General features: G+C 39.6%; 1 protein-coding gene across 1 annotated transcript; it reads left to right on the forward strand.

The window, feature by feature from the left end:
- The first annotated feature begins 1433 nt into the window (after positions 1–1433).
- ptgs1 (prostaglandin-endoperoxide synthase 1) lies at positions 1434–19681 on the forward strand. Its single transcript, XM_049579369.1, has 11 exons — positions 1434–1609; positions 1704–1784; positions 5201–5317; positions 6812–6952; positions 9463–9606; positions 9677–9858; positions 10013–10096; positions 11044–11290; positions 11622–11908; positions 14638–14785; positions 14975–19681. The coding sequence occupies exons 1-11, from the start codon at positions 1603–1605 to the stop codon at positions 15322–15324; spliced, it is 1788 nt and encodes a 595-aa protein (XP_049435326.1). The 5' UTR covers positions 1434–1602; the 3' UTR covers positions 15325–19681.
- The last annotated feature ends 619 nt before the right edge of the window (positions 19682–20300 follow it).

Below are 20300 nucleotides of genomic sequence, written 5' to 3' on the forward strand. Positions count from 1 at the left end.
GTTGTTCACACACTAATCAATTTTAATTAGTTGTAATTTATTGATTGGTGCTTTAAGATAAGACTGATGTTTGTTCCCTCAACATAATTCTACTTTGTTTTATTTCAGGGAGCCTTTGTAACACCTGGCCAGGGACAACGGATGAAAATTAGCCTTTGGCTAAATCTGGCATATTTACAGATTTGTCTATTAATATGCTCTGTCCCTTCAAATAAACAAATAAATAAAAAAATAAATAAATAAAAGTAAGAGAAAAAAAATAGTTTTTTTTTTTTATTTTGGGGTGAGCTGTTCCTTTAAGCTAAAGTTCCACTACAATCTGTTAGGAGAGATTGTGTGATACTATCAAAAGCTCCAGAACAGCTATTAAATGGAGCTTGTGGAACAGATTGTAGTGTCAATATGTGTTTATGGATTATTATACTCTAATAATAATAATAAGAACGATGATGCATTTTATCTGGAGAGTATTTTTCATGGTACTCAAAGACACTTTACCTGAGTTAAAATGATCACAAAAATAGATCACACTTAAAATATATAACATTAATCACACATTAAAAGCACTTTTGAAAAGGTGAGTTTGATTAGTGACATGGGAGAGATTGGCGCAGTCTCCACTGTTATTACTTACAGTCATAAGTAATACTATACCCGGGCAAAGTGTTGCTTGTTTTATTTCGAATTACACTGTTGAGTCAAGAAATATTTAATCTTTCATATAGAATACAATAGAAGAAGAACAGAAAGAACTATCTGAATTCATCCCTGAAGGGAAATTCAGCTGTCCAGCAGCTCATAAAATACAAAAAACAACAACCACGCTTCCCTTCATCGACAACAACACAGTGGTATTAAAATAGACATAAAATAAAATAATTTAAAATAAGTGCATAAATAGACAGAAAAATAGACAATAAACAGTTAACATTAGTAGATACAAATACTAAGTTTGTTTAAATTTCCCTTAAACTAAGATCAGTTTAGCAGGATGCAAATCCAAAAAATACACTGCCCAGTCTTGTGATATTGTGCACATGGAAGTGATAATGAGGGTCTTCAGTGCACAAGACCATCCAGGGTTACTGGGATATTTAGTTTGGACACATTTGAAGGTTACTTTTATAAAACTCCCTTGATTTTAATGAACTTTGAAATTAAACAGGCTTATTCTAAGTAAGCCCAGGATGTTACATTAATTTGCCAGCAGGTGGAGATAGAGCACTTTGAAATCTTCCCATAGCATCTTTTCATGTTTTCCTGTCCTTCCTGTTGCAATGAACCCAGTAATGTTTATCATTTGAAGTCAGAACTTTTTTGCACTCTAAATGGGTTCGAACACAATCCTGGGGAATAATCTGCACACCAGTTCTTGTTCAAAATGATTAAATCAAATTGTTTGGTGTAAGGTGCAGCAGGTCTTCTTTAGAAATCTATGGAGGAAGTAGAGGAAACTTTGTCACCGCCCACTCTAGTTGATGTTATAAGGCCAGTTGGACCATATCAGTAGACCTAGAGGTTGTCATGTCATGCCTCTCAAATTATTTCTAGAACACCAACGTTTTAGACGACTCTAATTCTGAACCCTCACAAGTTAGAATCATGAAAGGTGAGTCCTAAAAATATTTAGTGAAACATCTGCTGACTGAATTTGATGTTTTTACACTCAGATAATATTAAACTGTTGTCATATTTTTTTATAGAGTTTAGTATCTTCTCCATCTGGGTGTTTATCAACCTGCTGCTTCTGAAGAGCTCATCATGTGCCGCTGACTCAAGTGTTGGTAAATGACTTTTCTTTCTCCCATCAAATCACATATTTATTGTTTAGACTGAGAGTCTGAGAAGTGTGAGGTTGTGGTTATTATAATAATAGTGTATTTTATGATTAAAGTTTTTGTCTTTCTTTCATATAAAGCGTGAAGTACAAAACTGAGATACTGTAAATATTTGCTGAGTCATAATGAGTTACATTATATTATCGCCCCAACACCTGAACTGTTGCTTGTTATGTAACTTCAATGTGTGTGAGGAAAACAGGTCTGAATTAAGCAAAATTATGTATAAGGTTCAGCAAACCCACACAAGGTTGCAGATGTGACCTTTGTAACATGTGAATGGGTTGTGGCTTAAAGGACAGCTTTGGTATTTTTCAACCTGGGCTCTATTTCCCCATGTGTATGTGTGCATATGATTCGTGGGTACCACTCTTTCTAAAATTGGTTCTGTATTGAGTCGCGAAACGAGCTAAAACGGTAATGGGGGCAAATGTGTCCCGTATAAAAGTGCTTCTTTTCGCAACTGACCGGTTCAGATCGCCAGTGTTATCTCTGTAGATAGCATATGGTAGCGGCCCTGGGGCAGTGGTGACTGTGAATGAGTGGAGTCAGCTGTCAGTCAGTGTTGGAGCAGAAAGGCAGAAGTTGTCCCCGCTCGGTATTGTAAATGAGTATGTGTGTGTGACGTGTGTGTTTTCTCGCCACTGACCGGTTCAGATCGCCAGTGCTATCTCTGTAAATAGCACGCTAACTTAGCCTTTCCCTTACCTCTGGGCTGTGTGATGTCACGAGCTTTGCTCCACTGTGTCTGTAGCTCTCTCTACTCGTGGGGCAGCCGTTTTCTTGAGGAAGAGGTGTTTCGGGATTGGATGTCTTCTCTTCTTCGGCTGGCAGTAGTCATCTTGGGAGAAGTGAGCACTGCAGACCCGATGGTCTGCAAGGCGCAGTGTCTGGAAAGGAGTGTTAGCATCCATTTGTAGCACAACTAGCCAACAACTTGTCGCCGTCCGACAAAGGCAGCCTATGAAAGCTATACGGGGTGTTGCGCGACATCCTGTTCTTGCGTTCGGGAAAAAGGCCCGTTTATTTGAGCACTCCAAAAACTCCGGTAACACTCCAGGGGGTAGCACGTAAAAGACTCTGTCCTCTGACTCTTCTAGCATAACACACAGTTCACACACTCATTTACATTACCAAGCGGGGACGCCTTCCGCCTTTCTGCTCCAACACTGACTGACAGCTGACTCCACTCATTCACAGTCACCACTGCCCCAGGGCCGCTACAATATGCTATCTACAGAGATAACACTGGCAATCTGAACTGGTCAGTGGCGAAAAAAAGCACTTTTATACGGGACGCATTTGCCCCCATTACCGTTTTAGCTCGTTTCGCGGCTCAATACTGAACCAATTTTAGAATGAGTGGTACCCATGAATCATACGCACACATACACATGGGGAAATAGGGCCCAGGTTGAAAAATACCGAAGTTGTCCTTTAATGGTAAACCTAGAATTACAAAAACTCCTGTGAGCCACTTCAGAATATTCTCGTCTCACTGTTTTATGCTGTGACAATGCTGTGGTAATATTCTGGGTTAAAATGATCCCCTGAAACATATAACATAAAATCTAGCAGGAGTTTTTGCAAATCTGGGGTTACCATCTAGGGGTCCATGTCATCGGTCCGACAGCCCATTGGTTCGACATCCCATTAGTACGACTGTCTGCGGTGCTGAACGGCTCACGGCGGGTGTATGGTGCGCCGCGACCTCTGGGTCAGCTGGGAAAGGCTTGAGGCGGAGCAGGCTTACGGCTTTTGTGTTTGTCACTTTCTTTTTCATTTTAACCCACACCATGATCTTTTCCTAACCCTAACCAAGTGGTTTTTGTGCCTAAACCTAACCAGACCTTAACCACAGGGCATCATGATGATTTCAGAACGGACTTCGGAACAATGGGTTTAATATGGTCGGAACAATGGGATGTCGAACCAATGGGCTGTCGGACCAATGGGCAGTTCCCACCATGTAGACCGTTAGCTGTTAGCTCCGGACTTGCCGCCTCCATGTTGAGATCTGTGTGTTGACAATTCTGCCCCAGACTGTGAGTCATACCCTGCATTCATGTTATGTTGGTATAATTGTAAAAATCAGTTCTGGACCGGGACAACAACAACAGTTTTTTGCTCATATGTGATTTGTAATATGGAATTAGGTTGTAGCCGTGAGTTGCTGTCCATGTAGAGTGACCAAGATTAGTTAGAGAAGGTATTTATTTGCATTTGTCAGGTTAAGCCATTTATTAATAGTTTTAGGGGGATGTACTACAGCAGCAACAAGTCTTGGAGAAAATGACTTTGTACTAGAAAGCTTCAAATGTTTTTAACGTGTTGTTTAGATGCTCTGAGCAATAAAATACAGCACATCTTCTTTGTGATGTTCATAGTGTTTCCACGTTACAACTTAAAACTCCTGAACACAGCAAAGTCAGAAGTGCGACCTCCCAAGTCGGGAAATTGGATCAACCGAGGAGCACATAAATGCAGCATTAGATATGCTCTGCATGTTGCGTACAGCTCCTTTAAATTTCCAGGCCCAGTAGGGTCACAGTTTCTGATGGGCCGAATTGTGACCTTTATTCTACTGAGCCTCTGTTGACCCCTGATTGGGTTTTTGGTGTGATTCAGTCTTGAACAAAGGTGTCAAGCAGGTGAGTGGGGGGGCAGCAGGGAAAGACACATGAGTTGAAGACACATGAGCTCACAGGCAGGTACAGGTTCCAGTTTTACAGTTTACACAGTTTACATTTATGAACTTTCTTCCTTTAGACACCGAAATCAATTTGTCTTTCATGAAGAGTAGGCATGCTTATCTGTCCCTTTGTTCACAGCTAAATGAGGAAGAAAAAGCTGCAGTGTCTCATTATCTCATTGAACAGGAAGGACAGGAAGCCATAGTACAACAGTTAGAGAGTGTTAAAGATATGGGGAGGTGGTTGTGGTAGAAGGCTGTAACTTTCAGCAGCAACGTCCTAAGTCCTAATTTAGTTACAGTTCCTGTAAAGAGACTGAATTCTGTGTCAAAGAAGCTTCCCGATAAACACTTTTTAACCTTTATGCAGGGTAGTTTCACCCCTTTAACATTTAGGCCATCAGTGGTTACATTTTTGGGGTAATGGTGATGTGAATTACCAACAGTTTAGGGTTGGTTTTTAGGATTTAATGCGACACGAGCTGTATGTATCCACACACACACAATTATATGTAATAAACACTTTCAGGTTTTCTGTGTTTGTCTTTGGCTTCAGTATCATTCTGAATCATTATAGCATCTGAACTATCAGCCATTTAGCTCAGCAGGGGCCACATTTTATTGATTATTCATTCATAGAAAGTAAGATGATCTTTCTCTTCATTTACAGTGAATCCCTGTTGTTACTACCCTTGCCAGAACTCAGGAGTGTGTGTGAGATTTGGTGCAGATCGCTACGAATGTGACTGCACTCGCACTGGCTTCTATGGGAAGAACTGCTCTGTTCGTAAGTACAAAATTTTAACCTACTTTACAAACTAAAAAGCACCAGCCAAAGGTGACCTGACCACACAAAAGTTTTTTTCTCATTAATGGCTTAGAAAAAACTTTTGTGTGGTCAGGTCAGGGCCAGACTGGGACAAAAATTCAGGCCGGGAGTCATACATCCACCCAGGCCACCCAATCCACACATTACATGCTCACACAGGTGCATGTATGGGCTAAGTAATCACCAAAGCTCATTATTCCAGACTGACAGTCACACAACAACTCTGTTAAACACAACTTTAACAGCAACCCTACTCATAGTCCTCCTCTTCCCTACCCTCACCAAATGTGCCCCTCAATAAACCAGGACTCCTATATGAATGGGTATTATGCTGAACTAAACAACATGATTGTATTATTTTGTCAGCAAATCATTTTGATGTCAGCTGATATATACACACATATATATATATGTATGTATGTATCTATATCTGTCTATATATATGTATATATATATATATATATATATATATGATTTTGAAGGAGTGGGCTAATTCAGTTAATCTTCTCATAAGTGGATGTAATATGTAGAGATGCCATCTCAGCCGTTTTTCTTCGTTTTGTTTTTTTTTTAAAAGTCTATATTTTGCTTTACAAAAACGTGAAAAAGCAGCTGTGACCAAGCTATCACGAGGTGAGTAGCACTGTAAGCATAATTAATAGCGATATACTTCAGTTTGTCTGTGTGTTTTTGTATGCAAGTGGGTCTGCTGCGGTCTGCTGACAGTCCAAAATGGCGGCGGTAGGACGAAACCATGGGCGAGTCTGTTGCTATGGGGCGTTCTATTGAGCTTCGCCTCTTGGTATCCATGCTCTTTGCCTGGGTCAGGTTACGAAACAGCCTAAGGGATGTTTCGTAACCTGACCACACAAAAGTTTTTTCTCATTAATGACTTAGAATTTATCTGCATCTATTTTGATTTAATCTTTGTTTAAGCAGAAGATTCTCATTGAGACAGGCATATATAAAAACACACAGTTACACAGACATAAAACATAGGCTAAATACCACAAAATGGGACAAAATAAAAAGGAAGTAAAGTAGAAGGAACTCACAACTCAAATGAGAACTTTAAAAGACTTAGTTTCGTAACTAGGTAGCTTAAAAAAAACATAGACATCTTAAGGAATATATCTCAAATTCTGTCATTCTGAATTTCAAAGAATTGAACTCTTTTAGTTTCAAGTCATCCTGCAACACACTCCATGCCAATCCCTGCACTGACACAGAAAGCATATTAAAGTCTTAAGAACAGCCTCAGCTTTTTTTCTGCACATGGCTTAAAAGTGAGGTAGTCATCAGTCATAAAACCCAGACATTAACAACCTTTATTTCACTTTCCTCTTTAAAATAAATGATGTATTTACATTTGTCACAACCCCCTTACAAGGGGTGCTTTATTAGAGGTGATATTAGTATTACAAATGATTTATTCTTGATCTTTGTGTGTAGCGGAGCTCTGGACAAGAGTTCGTCTCATGCTTAAGCCGAGCCCTGCAGTGGTTCACTTCATCCTCACCCACTTCAAGTTGTTCTGGGACCTCGTCAACAGCACCTTCCTGCGAGACACATTCATGAGATTAGTGCTGATAGGTAAGTACAAAAGGTTCAAGAAAAAAATAAACTAAAACCACTGAAAACGTCACTCAAACAGCAGAATCACGGACAGCAGCAAATATATCGACATGGGTTCCTTGCAGCTACCATGTGCTTCAGTTGTTCTCTGTTATTTATAGTCACAATATAGATTTCGATTCAAGAGTTTTACCAGCCTTGATGTATTTGAAGGTGGGGACACATTTTGTTGAATATATGAAAAGGTACTGCCTCGCTAGGTGGTCCAACCACACACACATCCATTGCGCCACCATGTTGTATTTACCGGTGGCAAGTTACATTGTGATGTCAATATTGTGCTATGAAGTGAATTTTCTGGGGAAAAAAAAGAAAGTTAGAAGAAAAACTGTTCATGAATAGAAAAGCTAGATGGGCATGTCTGTTACTGGCTAATCCAGTAAATGAAATACCTGACAGATTATGACCCTTCATCACATTAAGATTATCAATATGACAATATTGCCTACAATTGTAATTGTAATAATATGTATATATTATTTGCCATTTAGTTTTATACATGACATTTTTGTAAGTTAAAGCTACTCTTACCTTTCTTGTATTTCACACAGCACTTAGAAAAAATTTGAACATCCACAACTCCCGCCTCCTTCCAAAGTCCCATCCTCCTCCTGCAACTCCACCTCCCTCCAAAGGCCTACTCCCCCCTCCTGCATTACATCCTCATTATGTCTATGATAGACGTAGGCGTTGGCAAGGTAACGTTAGACACACGGAAGAGGAGAGCGAGTGTAATGTTACAACCAAGACAGTCAAACGCAAACCCGGAGTTTTACAACTCTGCCAGAGTCAGTGATGACTGATGAGTTTTAGAATAAGGTTACAGTGCTAATGTTAGATAGTAGCGTTAATGTTACTAGTGAGTGGAAACGCACAAGGAAGATAAAGTTAGCCATTAGCAACTGGATACTGTGTTGTCATATAACGTTATAGGTTATATTTGAAGCAAACTAAACATAACGTTACCTGTCCTGCACAGTCAAATGCAACCCAGGAGTTTGAAACTTATCTGGGGGTCAGTGATGACTGATGAGTTTTATAATATAACGTTAACACTAACGTTAGATAGTACTGGTGACTGGCAACAAACAAGACAGTAGGAGCAACTGGATGCTGTGTTGTCATATATGAATGAATGTTAGGCGAGCGGTTACGTCAGTTGGAGGCCCCCACGTGGGGAAGACAGACAGGATGCTCGGCCAATCATTGCATTTGGTCCGAATGCAACGATTGGTCAGAATTTTCTTAGAACCATATGAGAATGGTATAATTATGAGTTTTTATCTCTAGTGGAATTCACTGATATTTTAGTGTGCCATCAGCTTATTAATGGCATTTTAACCTAAACAAAGAAAAGTGTAAAATTTCCAGAAAGGTAAGTGTTGCTTTAAAAGAACATGATGAAATCCAACAATTCAGGGCTGCTGGAAATGCATCAAGTTAACTACACAGAACATCAACAAGCTTCTAAAGTTCCCATTTGTTTGAAATGCAACATGGTTGACACACTGGATGTGGATCGCCCAGCAAGATAGAGTCAGTACTACTTGAAATATATTGCTGAGTTAGAAGCTCTTTTAAATAAGGGCTGGTGGAGTACTGGTGTTACTCCTTCTGAGAAACACATGTTGTTATCTTACAAATAAAAGGAAGTGAGACGTCTCCACAAAGGAGGCAGTAATTAATCTAAAATCAAGTTTAGAGTGCACTAAGACTTTGTGTCCTGATGCAGAGCAAGTTTCGAAAGCAAAAGATTATTTGAACCCACTAAAAAGGAACTAGACCTAAATAATCATTAAGATTTCTTGTGCTAAATATTTTCAGAGTCGCATTTCTCACTTTGAGCTGTTATATTTCATGAGAACAAAGTTTAAAGTTTAAGCGAAGTTTAAGTGACATGTTACTTTCTACTTCATTGTCAGCGTATCCTGTGAACAGAAAAAAAATCACAGGTCACAAATACATAGTTTGATTTAGAAAAATAGGCTGAATTATTTTTTAAATTAGCTGGGCACTGTAGTTTTTAACAAACATTGCTCGAACAGGAGTAAAGTGTAAATTTGTTAGGGACTATTTTCAGCCACAGATTAATATACATTTACAGCTGCAGGACAGTGCATGTAGGCTGAATAGAAATAAACTACAGTGCCCAGGTTTATTGTAGTGCAAAAGTGTGGCTAAATTATGTGTTTTAATAGATTTTAAACAACTATGTAGCTTTGTGCAATTAGCATTTGTAGCTAGTAGAATCAGTTCAGTTGGTTTTGGTCTTTTCATGGGATCTGTTAACAACAACATACATGTAATACATCACCAGCCTTATTCCTGTATCCTAAAGAACATCAGGCTACTAACACAGGGATTAATTAGGTGTTCAAACATGGTGGTTCATTCATTCCAGCGAATCAGCAAACTTGGAAAATAAACAAAAAAAGTAGTAAACTATATATTTTCACCTTCTCCCAAAGTCAGGAGCGACCTTATTCCAAGCCCTCCGACCTACAACACCAAATATGGATACCTTAGCTGGGAGTCCTACTACAACGCCTCCTACTACACCCGTCTCCTCCCTCCTGTGCCCAAAGACTGCCCTTTGCCGATGGGAACTAAAGGTGAGACCTTCTAACTATAAACAGACAATCGTGCCCCTGAGGAGATCTTTAAATGTTTCTTTCTCTACAGGTAAACCAGAGCTTCCTGATCCCAAAGTGTTGGCCGAGAGGTTTTTTAGGAGAAAGACATTCAGGCCCGACCCCCAGGGAACCAATGTGATGTTTGCCTTCATGGCCCAACACTTCACCCACCAGTTTTTCAAGACAAATCAAAAAGTTCAAGGTGGCTTCACCAAGGCTTTAGGACACGGGGTGAGACACAGGCTGACACGTCCAGAATTTGATTATTATTAAACAATAAAGCCTAAGATTTGGGAATAATGTACATTACTCTGTCATATATTGTTTTGAATATATTTGACTTTAAATGTATTGACAAATATGTATTTTTCTCCTACTCACTCAGGTAGATGCAGGTAATATCTATGGAGATAACCTCATGCGACAGCTTCAACTCCGGCTTCATGAAGATGGGAAACTTAAATATCAGGTTATTATAGCCAGCCATTTTAACATTTAATCTCGTTTAATAGACAGGATCCTATTTGGGATATCTATCATCCAGTTGTTACTTGTCTTAATTTTATTTTTTAAGAAATCCAAAATTAAAAACCATACCAGATATTTATAATGTAAATTCAATGGATAGCCACAATTTTTTGTGGATAGCTGCAGTTGTAATGTTTGTAGCCATAATTGTGGTTTTAGAAAAAATCCAAAATGAAAAATAATTCTAGATATCCATATGTAACTTTTAAATATGCAAAAAAAAAAAAAAACAACCCCAAAAAACGATGCATATCCACAATTGGCACTATGACCCAAAAAAAAAATTCAATTTCAGATATCTAGAATTAAATTAAGTCTAGTGACACTTCGATTGTAAATATCTGAAATGTAATTTTTTTTTCCTAGATAAAGATTATATTTGAGGTATCCAGAATTATCCAAAATGAATTATTAATTAATCCTGATTTTTTTTTTTGTCAACAATATTGCATACTTACATAATCACAGTTAGTGTTTAATGTCATCGGTGTCATCTTGTCATAGTCTCGTGTTAGTCATGGGAAGAAAGGGTCGTTGACAAACATATTTAACCATAGTTTTTGTTGACAAAATTAACACTGAGCTTAATCTTGCATATCTAAAGGGTGGTAACTTCCCACAAGTTTCTGAGAATGCAGTCGCACAGTTTCCTGGTAGCAGTGATGGTGATAAAGTGGTTAACCATCTTCATTTTAATGGATCTCTTCTCAGATTTTGTCTCATAATAAACACATCTGTTCTGTCGTAGCCAGTCACAAGTCTGTCATAACCCGTACACCACAGAGCCAACTCTGGCATACATTTATCAAGAAATAGTAGAGAAAATTAGGTATTCAGAAATTTAAAGTACTTCTCTCACTATGGATTTCTGTTTTTGTTTGTTCACAGTTAATAAATGGTGAGGTGTACCCTCCTTCAGTATCTGAAGTCCCTGTGGACATGGTTTATCCTGAGAGTTTCCCTCCAGAGAAGCGTCTGGTCACGGGTCAGGAGCTGTTTGGCCTCCTGCCGGGCCTCACCATGTACGCCACCATATGGCTGAGAGAGCACAACAGAGTCTGTGACATCCTGAAGGCAGAACATCCCACCTGGGACGATGAGCAGCTCTTCCAGACCGCCAGACTCATCATCATTGGTGAGGAGCTCAGGAGCAAATGTGTTCAGTTGAAGTAAAATGTTTGTGTCAGAATCTGCAAACGTTCTTCCTCTGTGACAGAAAGATTGGAGTATATAGCGCTGCCTTGTCACAAGATATAATTTTTTGTTAGTGTTGCTTGAAAAATGACTTTCACTATTAGTCAGTTAGCAACACACTGCAGCTGCCTTTAAATTTCTGTCCATCGTTGCAGCTTTAATTGTTTTTGCAGGTTCAAATTTCCATCTTCAATCTTCTTTAAATGCTTTTTTCCCCTGAAGTTTGTCTCAGTGTGTGACATGAAGTGATGACATTTGCTTTTGCCTACCAGGTGAGATCATTAACATCATAATAGAAGAGTACGTGCAGCACCTGAGTGGTTACTATCTGGACCTGAAGTTCGATCCCACTCTGCTCTTCAACTCACGTTTCCAGTACAGCAACCGCATCGCTCTGGAGTTCGCCCACCTCTACCACTGGCACCCACTGATGCCCGACAGCTTCCTCATTGATGGCGAAGAAATCCCATACTCCCAGTTCATGCACAACACCTCCCTCCTCTTGCACTACGGGGTGGAGAAACTGGTGGATGCCTTCTCTCGACAACCTGCAGGACAGGTAGATCAGAACCATCTACTTACGGTTTACATGAATTCAGTGTTAGGGTTACAAGTGGAGCCACAGTTTTGTTGGTGTAGGTAGGTTTTTTTTTAGATAGGAAGTACAGTGAACAAGTCTTGTACTTTAGTGCACTTTTAAAGTACTTTTACTTTACTAGACTATTTGCATTTAATGTTACTGTGTACTTCTATGTCACTACATTTCAGAGGTAAATATTTTGCTTTCTGTTTTTATGTGTCAGCTGTAGTTACCTGGTACATTTCAAATTAAAGTCTCTATCATCTTATAAACTATTCAATATTTGACCAGATGTTTTCAGACTGCTTACGAAGGAGGCAGCTGAGGCGCGTAATCTGATGTCTTAGATATCTATGAGTAGAGAGATTTCCTGTCCAAAAATATCCAACCCAAACCAAACCACATGCTTTTGTTGCCTAAACTTAACCACATGTGTGTGTGTTAGCAAAAGTAACCATAATGACTTGATGTTGTTCAACAGCTGCAAAATGAATCTTTTACAATTATAGGTGGATAAACCAATGATGACAGTTTCAACTTCTGACTCAGGCATTTATCACAGTAGATGTCATACATAGATATGACAGGAAATGCTGCTAAGGAAGTTGAGCTTGTTATTTATTATCTGCTGTATACCAGCTCTTCTCTGAGATCCATGCATTGAAAAGATGATGTCACTGATATGTAAAACCTCAGTGTCCAATGAGTTCAACTGTCAGGATGCAAATATTTGTCATTAAAAGAATCCTACAGACAGATTAAAGACATGTAGTAACCATACGAAATAAAGTAAGATACTGTGACCAGAGGGTGAGGACTGGGACCATTTCAGAGTCATTTTTTCCAGTTTGACATGAAGGGATAGTCGAGACAAGATTTCCAAGTTGTAACAATAATGTTCATTAATTATATGAACTAATAACAAGATGTAAGAATAATTCTTTGTTGGTGACCATAAAAACATATGTGACAGTCTTAGGAGAAACTAAAACCCAAACATCTAAAAACAAGTGACTGTGTAAGAAGAACTAAGAACTACTAGTCAGGGCAAAGGGTTGCTGTCTACCAAGTCAGGGGAAATTTAGGGAAAGACCCACTCAGGCCTAAGCAAAAAAAAGGGAGTGAGGTCACACACAGAGAGACATGCAAAACGAAAGATAAGTGCGAGGTGAAAACACAGACACAAACACTCCACCGTGCAAAAGGAGTGGATGCACGCCCCAACCCTCCCTTACTCAGTCAGGTTTCAGCTGAAAAAATAAAGAAAAAAACACTTAAACTGCCACAGAAATAAAACACTTAAAAAAAATAAGCCCTGGGCAAGACAGCAGTCTGCAAAAAAAGGGGGAAAAATAAAATTAACCAAAGCCCCCCTTGATTTAAATTAAAGGGGAGTTTCAGGGATATTAAAGGACACTCATTAAATGGGTTAAATCAGCTCCCACTAAAGGCAAGAACAGGCATTCACCTCTTTAAGACAAACATCAAACCCAGGGAGTGAGCTGGTGAAAGTCTGGCCTACAACACTGAATCATCAATAAATTTTACAGTCCACATGCAGGACACCAAAGCATATAAATCAAAGACACAAAGGAAATAGCTTAAATTTACACTTCAGCATAACTCACCACAGGAATGAGGAGCAGTGTCTTTGCAGCCTGAGGATTTGCATGGTGTATGTATAGAGAAGCATGAATGAGCTGCTTCACCTTGTGCCCATTCAAACCTGATCAGGCTCTGACCTTTAAGGTAGCTCAGTCAGCCAACCCAGCTACATTAGACTCGTTCAAGATGAGCCAGGCCTGCGTAGATTCAGTCACCCGCGATTGCTGCGCAATACAAGCCAGTTAGTTCTGTGTCTGACTTCATCCCAAATTGCTTTGACGTCATACAAAAGTGGACAGCAATAATCTCACAAGAGCAAGGTGTCTGCAGTTTTAAGAGCCAGGCGCTGCTGTTGCTCTCCACTGACTGCAGGACCTGGAGCATGATGGGAAACGCCTGGCTCTCACCTGATCAAACAGCTAATTGGTTTGGATGTTGATAGTAAAGCATTTTGATGAGTCAGTCTGTCATTGTTAAAATGATTGGAGACTGAGAACAAACTGATATATGAGTCTGATAATATCTTATTAAATTGACATCATATCTGACAGGATGTGAGTGTTTCTGTGACTTCCTGTACGGACTGAAGGCTGATGAAAACTGGGGGGAAACTGCCTGACTTGACCGCAGCTTTTTGTCCCCTCCTTTAGCTGCAGCCGCCTGCTCTCACCCACTTTCCAGGCGATGCGCAGTTCATCTTGAATGAGCCCAATATTATACTTGGAGACACTTTTGCATCATCTGCTCTGTCACGTATCACATCAATGATTTCTGCTCAGGAATGTATGAAAGTTCAAACAACTGCGGCAACTGTCTCATGCAGACCATGGCAATGGTAAAACATGCAACCTGACACGCATTCAAAACCACTAAACCACTTTTATAATCAATCCACACGAAAGCAGACTTCCCCTCACAACCACTTTCTAAAACCCAGCGAGAAATAATCTCATTGATCTTATCAGCAGCATCCTGTGCATGCAAAGTGTTATTGCTGTTTACTGACAGTTAAAATCGCTGAGTGTTTGTTTTCTGGCTGATGGTCTTACTATTACCAGTCCATTAAAATCACATTTGTAGTCATTTTTCTGTCTGTGTTTCAGATAGGTGGAGGTCGTAACTCTAATGAAATAGTGCTCAGAGTGGCGGAGATGGTCATCAGAGAGTCGCGAGCAACACGTGTGCGGCCCTTCAATGAATACAGGAAGAGGTTCAACCTGAAGCCATACACCTCTTTTTATGAGTTGACTGGTAAGCGGGAGTATTTCACATGCACATAGAGTAATACAGCATTTGGAATTTTGATTTCAAGTTTATTTAAACTGGATAAACATCATGTCTGGTATTTAGTACAGCAGCATCTGAGACATACAGTCTATGGTGTAACATAATAATAGCAAGTGTATGGTAATTAACAGCTGTACTCTCTTTTCCAATCAGATGATGTAGAAATAGCCAGAGATTTAGAGGAGCTCTACGGTGACATCGATGCTTTGGAGTTCTACCCCGGCGTCATGCTGGAGAAAACACGTCCCAACAGGCTGTTTGGTGAGAGTATGGTGGAGATGGGTGCTCCCTTCTCCCTGAAAGGCCTGCTGGGAAACCCCATCTGCTCCCCTGAGTACTGGAAGCCCAGCACCTTTGGGGGCGAGACGGGCTTCAACATCGTCAAAACGTCCACTTTGAAGAAACTGGTGTGCCTCAACACCAAGTGGTGTCCATACGTGGACTTCCATGTTCCACGAAACGAGGAGGAGGCAAAACCAAGGGAACCATCCACTGAGCTTTAATTGATATTCACCTGGTGGTTTGTAATTTGGCGGCATGGTAGTGCAGTGGTTAGCACTGTCACCTCACAGCAGGAGGGTTCCTGTTTTGAATCCAGGGTGGGAGAGCCCTTCTGTGTGGAGTTTGTATGTTCTCCCTGTGTCAGCGTGGGTTTTCTCTGGGTACTCCAGCTTCCTCCCACAGTCCAGAGACATGCAGGTTAATTGGTGACTCTAAATTGGCTGTAGGTGAGAAAGTGAGCGTGAATGGTTGTCTGTCTCTATGTGTCAGCCCTGTGATAGTCTGGCGATAGGCTCCAGCCCCTAACAGGATAAGTGGTTACGGATAATGAATGAATGAATGAATGAATGAATGAGTGATCTGTGATTTGATTAATCAGCTTTATTTCTTTACTGACTGAGGGAGATATTAACATGTCAATGTGCTATAAAGTTTAGTCATAATTCCATTTAAGTGACAGCTCATCCCCCAAAACACATTTTTCCTCTTACCTATAGTGCTATTTAAAAATCTAGATCATTTTGGTGTGAGTTGCAGAGTGTTGGAGATACTGGCTGTAGAGATGTCTGCCTTCTCTCTAATGATTAATGGCGCTCGAAACAATACTTGAAAAACTCGACAGCAATGTCTCTTTCCAGGAAACATGACCTGGTTACTCAAGATAATCCACAGACCTTGTTGTGAGCAGTTTTATTTTGGAACTATTTTCTTTCTACTGAACTACACCCACTACTGTGCAGAGGGAAGTGTGCATCCACTGCTAGCTCACTGAGCACCACTGAGCTGGAGAGGATTACAGTTCACCTGAAAAAGGTGCCAGTAACACTTACATCTCACGCTGTCACAAGCACAAGCCTCTCACCCATGAGTAGATACATGCTTCCTTTTGTGCGGTGAAACAGTTGGAGGGTGTGGTTCAGTAGTGAGAAAATAGCTCCTACATGAAAGTGCTCACAACAAGGTCTGTTGGTTAACTTGAGTAATCGGGTCATGATTTCTGGAAAGAGACATTGCTGTTGAGTTGTTCAAATGTAGTTTTTGGTGAGTTGACCACAAGCCGAGTGCCATCTAGTTCCATTATATTGGAGAGACAGCTGACCTCTCTAAGGCCGATATCTCCAACACTCGACAACTCACACCATAATGATGTAGATTGATAAACAGCACTACAGGTATGAAGAAACGTGTATTTTTGATTTTGGGGTGAACTGTCCCTTTAAAATTAAGTTCAGGAGTGGGTTAAGTTATTGTAATGCTACATGTGCTGACTCAAAATCATGCCTGCAGTGAATGACAGACTTTACATTTAAGCAGGACTGTCTCTCAAAATTACAGTTTACAAATTTCATAGTTTCTACAGCAAGACAATTTCTGTGGATCTCCGAAATATATTTTAATTTCCTAATGGTTTAACTCAGTGGGACTATTTTGCTTTAGTTATTATTGTGTATTTTATTTTACTCTGTTTTTTCCTTTTTTAGAGGAGTTTTTACATCACATATTTCCTATGACACAGAAAAAATACCTAACATTACTGTAAAAAAAAAAAAAAAAAAACCTCTTCAAAGAAAAGAGTGAATATACTGTATATTAAATCGCCAAAAGTTATTATTTTTGTTTCACATGAATAGAAACACATCTCATTTTGGATAAGATTACACCCCATGAATGTTTGTAATCTCTGCTAAAAAGAAAATGAAGTTTGCCACACCACTGGGGTGGTGCCTTGCTCAAGAGCACCTTTGTACGAGAAAAGGGTGCAGACTGAGGCGGCTGTGGCTCAGAAGGTAGCGCAGGTCATCCACTAATTGGAAGATGCCAGTTGGCTCCTGCAGTCTGAAGTATCCTTGGGCAAGACACTGAACCCCAAATTGCTTCTGGTGGCTGTTCCATCAGTGTGTTTGAGTGTGTGTGAATGGGTGAATGTGACATGTAATGAAAAAGCACTGAGTGGCCGGGAGACTAGAAAGGCATTATACGAGTGCAGTCCATTTACCATTAAACCAGTTCAACACTGCTCTGCAACAGTAATGATTAGATCCCTCACTGGATTCCCAGCTACAGTAACTGCTGGGAATTTGATCCAAGTTTGTGCAGCGGTGGGTTACCTCAACACTTCCAGGGCTTCAGTTGTATAAACCTGTGTGTGTGTATGCATGTGTGTGTCCTTGCTTTCTCATAATAAAAATTATCAAATCAATCAATAGAAGTCTGAAAATGTCCTTCAGTGTGATACTGGTATAACAGACCGAGGACTCAAATACAAGACTCGAAACAAAATACAGATTGAGTCAAAGAGGTTTACTTAGCAAGCAGAGGTATCAAAAAATATTTGGCGAAGATATGGCAAAAACAAAACTGAACTAGGTTAATTACCAAAAGAAGTTTCACTAGGGGATAAATGCTGGGACACTGGACGCTGAGGTACTAAAACGAACTGGCACAAGTAAAACACAGGGTGAGGAAAGGGTCATGAGGGGACAAGTGAAACTGATCAGGGCGGGGTACGTAATTATACAGATGAGAAACAGCAGGAAATTAAATTATCTGAAATGAGCAAAAAGATTATCATACAAAACAAAACGGTAATTAGTTATTAACAGAGTTGGGTATAACGCATTACTTTGTAACGTGTTAGAGTACTTTGATTACTTTTTGCAGTAACGAGTAACCTAACGCGTTAGTTTGCTGTTTGAGTAATCAAATACTTAAGTACATTTTCAAACAAGACATCAGTTACTTGTGTTACTTTTAGAACGCTGGTCCTTCAGCTCTGAAACAGTAACGGCTGTCGTTTGGTCTAATAACGGAGATAACGTTAAACCTATCAGTCTGAAAGAAGCCACAGAGCTTGTGGCTCGCTACGTGGTCGGAGAAATGCTGCTGTTGGTACTCACCAATTATCCCTGGTCGTCTTTCACGGCGTGTGTGATGTCATCGGGTTATTCTTGTCCTGTTTTTATTACGTTCACTATTATTTGAGTCACTGCCAGAACTGTGTGTGTTCATGTGTCAGCCGACATGTTGTCGTCACCTAAAAGCGTCAGCAGATGGCAGGAGCTACATTTGAAGCGCCACACGTAAACTATCAAGCTAATGTATCTTCCACAGGAAGTTCTGACAAATGTTTCAGAATAAAAGACTATTTAGAAAATGGAGGGATTCTCTCAGCCGAGGTTATAAGGGGCTTTTAATGAAATGACGGTGCGATGTGTTAACTTTACAAAGACAACGGAGCGGATAAAAAGTAAATATATAAACACACAGAGGGATTAATAAATAACGGACCGTCTATAGAGCCTCTGCAGTTGTGGTGAGTAAAAGTCCCGCCACTATTTGTTGATGTTATTACTTTATGTCCGACCTGAGGATGTACCATTGTTTGCTAGCTTGATGCTAATGACAGTAAGGTTAACTCAGCGGGTTGACAAAGTGCCTCTGCTGTTTCACACCATCATTTCCCCCTTTTACTCTGTGTGGTAACATCCCTAGAAGAAATATTAAAAACGCTGGGGTGTTGTTGTCATACAGTTGTCTACGGCAGCAGATCGTTCTGTGTTTCTACTGGTCAAAGTGACGGCTGTAATGGGAGAATTGTATCTCAGTGAAGGGCAAGAGACAAAAAAATGTAGGCTTAGCGCCCTGTGGTCCATTGCCCAATAGGAAATGTAGAATACTCAAAAGTACTTTAAAAGTGCTTGAGTTACTTTTCTCAGGGAGTAATGTTGGAGGTACTTTTAAAGTAATTGAGTTACTTTACTCAGGGAGTAACGCAGTAAAGTAAATGGTTACTTTTTTAAAAAGTAACGCAGTAACGTACTTTGATTACTTTTAAAGTAACCCTCACCCAACACTGGTTATTAATATCTAGAAACTGAAAAAAAGATCAGGAGTATCTGATCTAAGTTCATATTTACATAGTGATTTGAGTAGCTAAATTACTTTTTGTCATATTTTGTGTAGTTTATTATTAAAACTACAAACAATTTTGGGCCATAAAAGAAATTCTTCTTTATTTTATTTTACCATTGCATCTTTACTGTAAATGAACCTCCTTTGATCAAAATCATCACTATTAGTTATTGCTATTTACTACGAGAAGTTGTTGCATGCCTTTCTAGTCACCTTTCTTGTGGACTTTGTTTCTGGGTTTGTGTTTTTCATGTATTCATTCATGTTTAGTCTGATTTATTTTGTAGGTTAACGCCCTACGTATTATGTCTGGTTTTACTTCCTGCTTTCGTGTGTTTTCCCGCCTTTGTGATTGCCTGTTCTGCCCTGATTAGTTTCACCTGTTCCTTGTTTACACCCTCCTTTCCCTGTGTATTTAGGGTTTGTGTTTTGGAACCAGTTTCAATATTAAAGCTTACTTTTTATTTATCTTGTTTTTTATCTCGTGTATCTTTGTTGTTTGTTTTTGTCAGTTTTTATCACATATACACTGACACATTGATCATGTTCTACAAAGTCTTTTGAACTATCTTTTGTAGACAGCTTCAGTAAACCAGATCAGCTTTGCTGTAATTGAACTTCGTCCAGTGTGAAGTAATTGGTTGCTTGCAAAGCTACACTTGAAAATAGCTTCCCCGTCACTGGTAACAGAACAAAACAGTACGTTTTAAATTCAAACAGAGTTTTTAGTTATGCTAGTGACGTAGCTCTGGTGATCACTCAGTCCACCACTGTGGTGCAAACTGAAATATTTCAACAACCACTTGATGGATTGCCATAAATATTTACAGACATTAATCATCCTCAGAGGATGAATCTTAGTGACAATGATTACAACATGTGTGGTTTTTTGTGTGCTAATTATCAAATATTAACATACTAAAAGGCCAAACTAAGATGATGAACATATTACCTGCTTAGCATTAGCATGTTAGCATTGTTATTGTGAGCATATTAGCATGCTGACATTAATATTTAGCTCATAGCAGCGCTCCGTGAGGCAGTACAGCCTCACATAGCTGCTAGC

The sequence above is a fragment of the Epinephelus fuscoguttatus genome, linkage group LG6, assembly GCF_011397635.1.
Source record: "Epinephelus fuscoguttatus linkage group LG6, E.fuscoguttatus.final_Chr_v1".
Lineage (NCBI taxonomy): Eukaryota > Metazoa > Chordata > Actinopteri > Perciformes > Serranidae > Epinephelus > Epinephelus fuscoguttatus.

Bases quoted from the DNA above. Each gene is read 5' to 3' on its own strand.
- ptgs1 (XM_049579369.1), top strand. The intron at 10,097-11,043 runs GTTATTATAGCC...GTTTGTTCACAG, and splicing joins ATGGGAAACTTAAATATCAG to TTAATAAATGGTGAGGTGTA. The intron at 11,909-14,637 runs GTAGATCAGAAC...TCTGTGTTTCAG, and splicing joins CTCGACAACCTGCAGGACAG to ATAGGTGGAGGTCGTAACTC.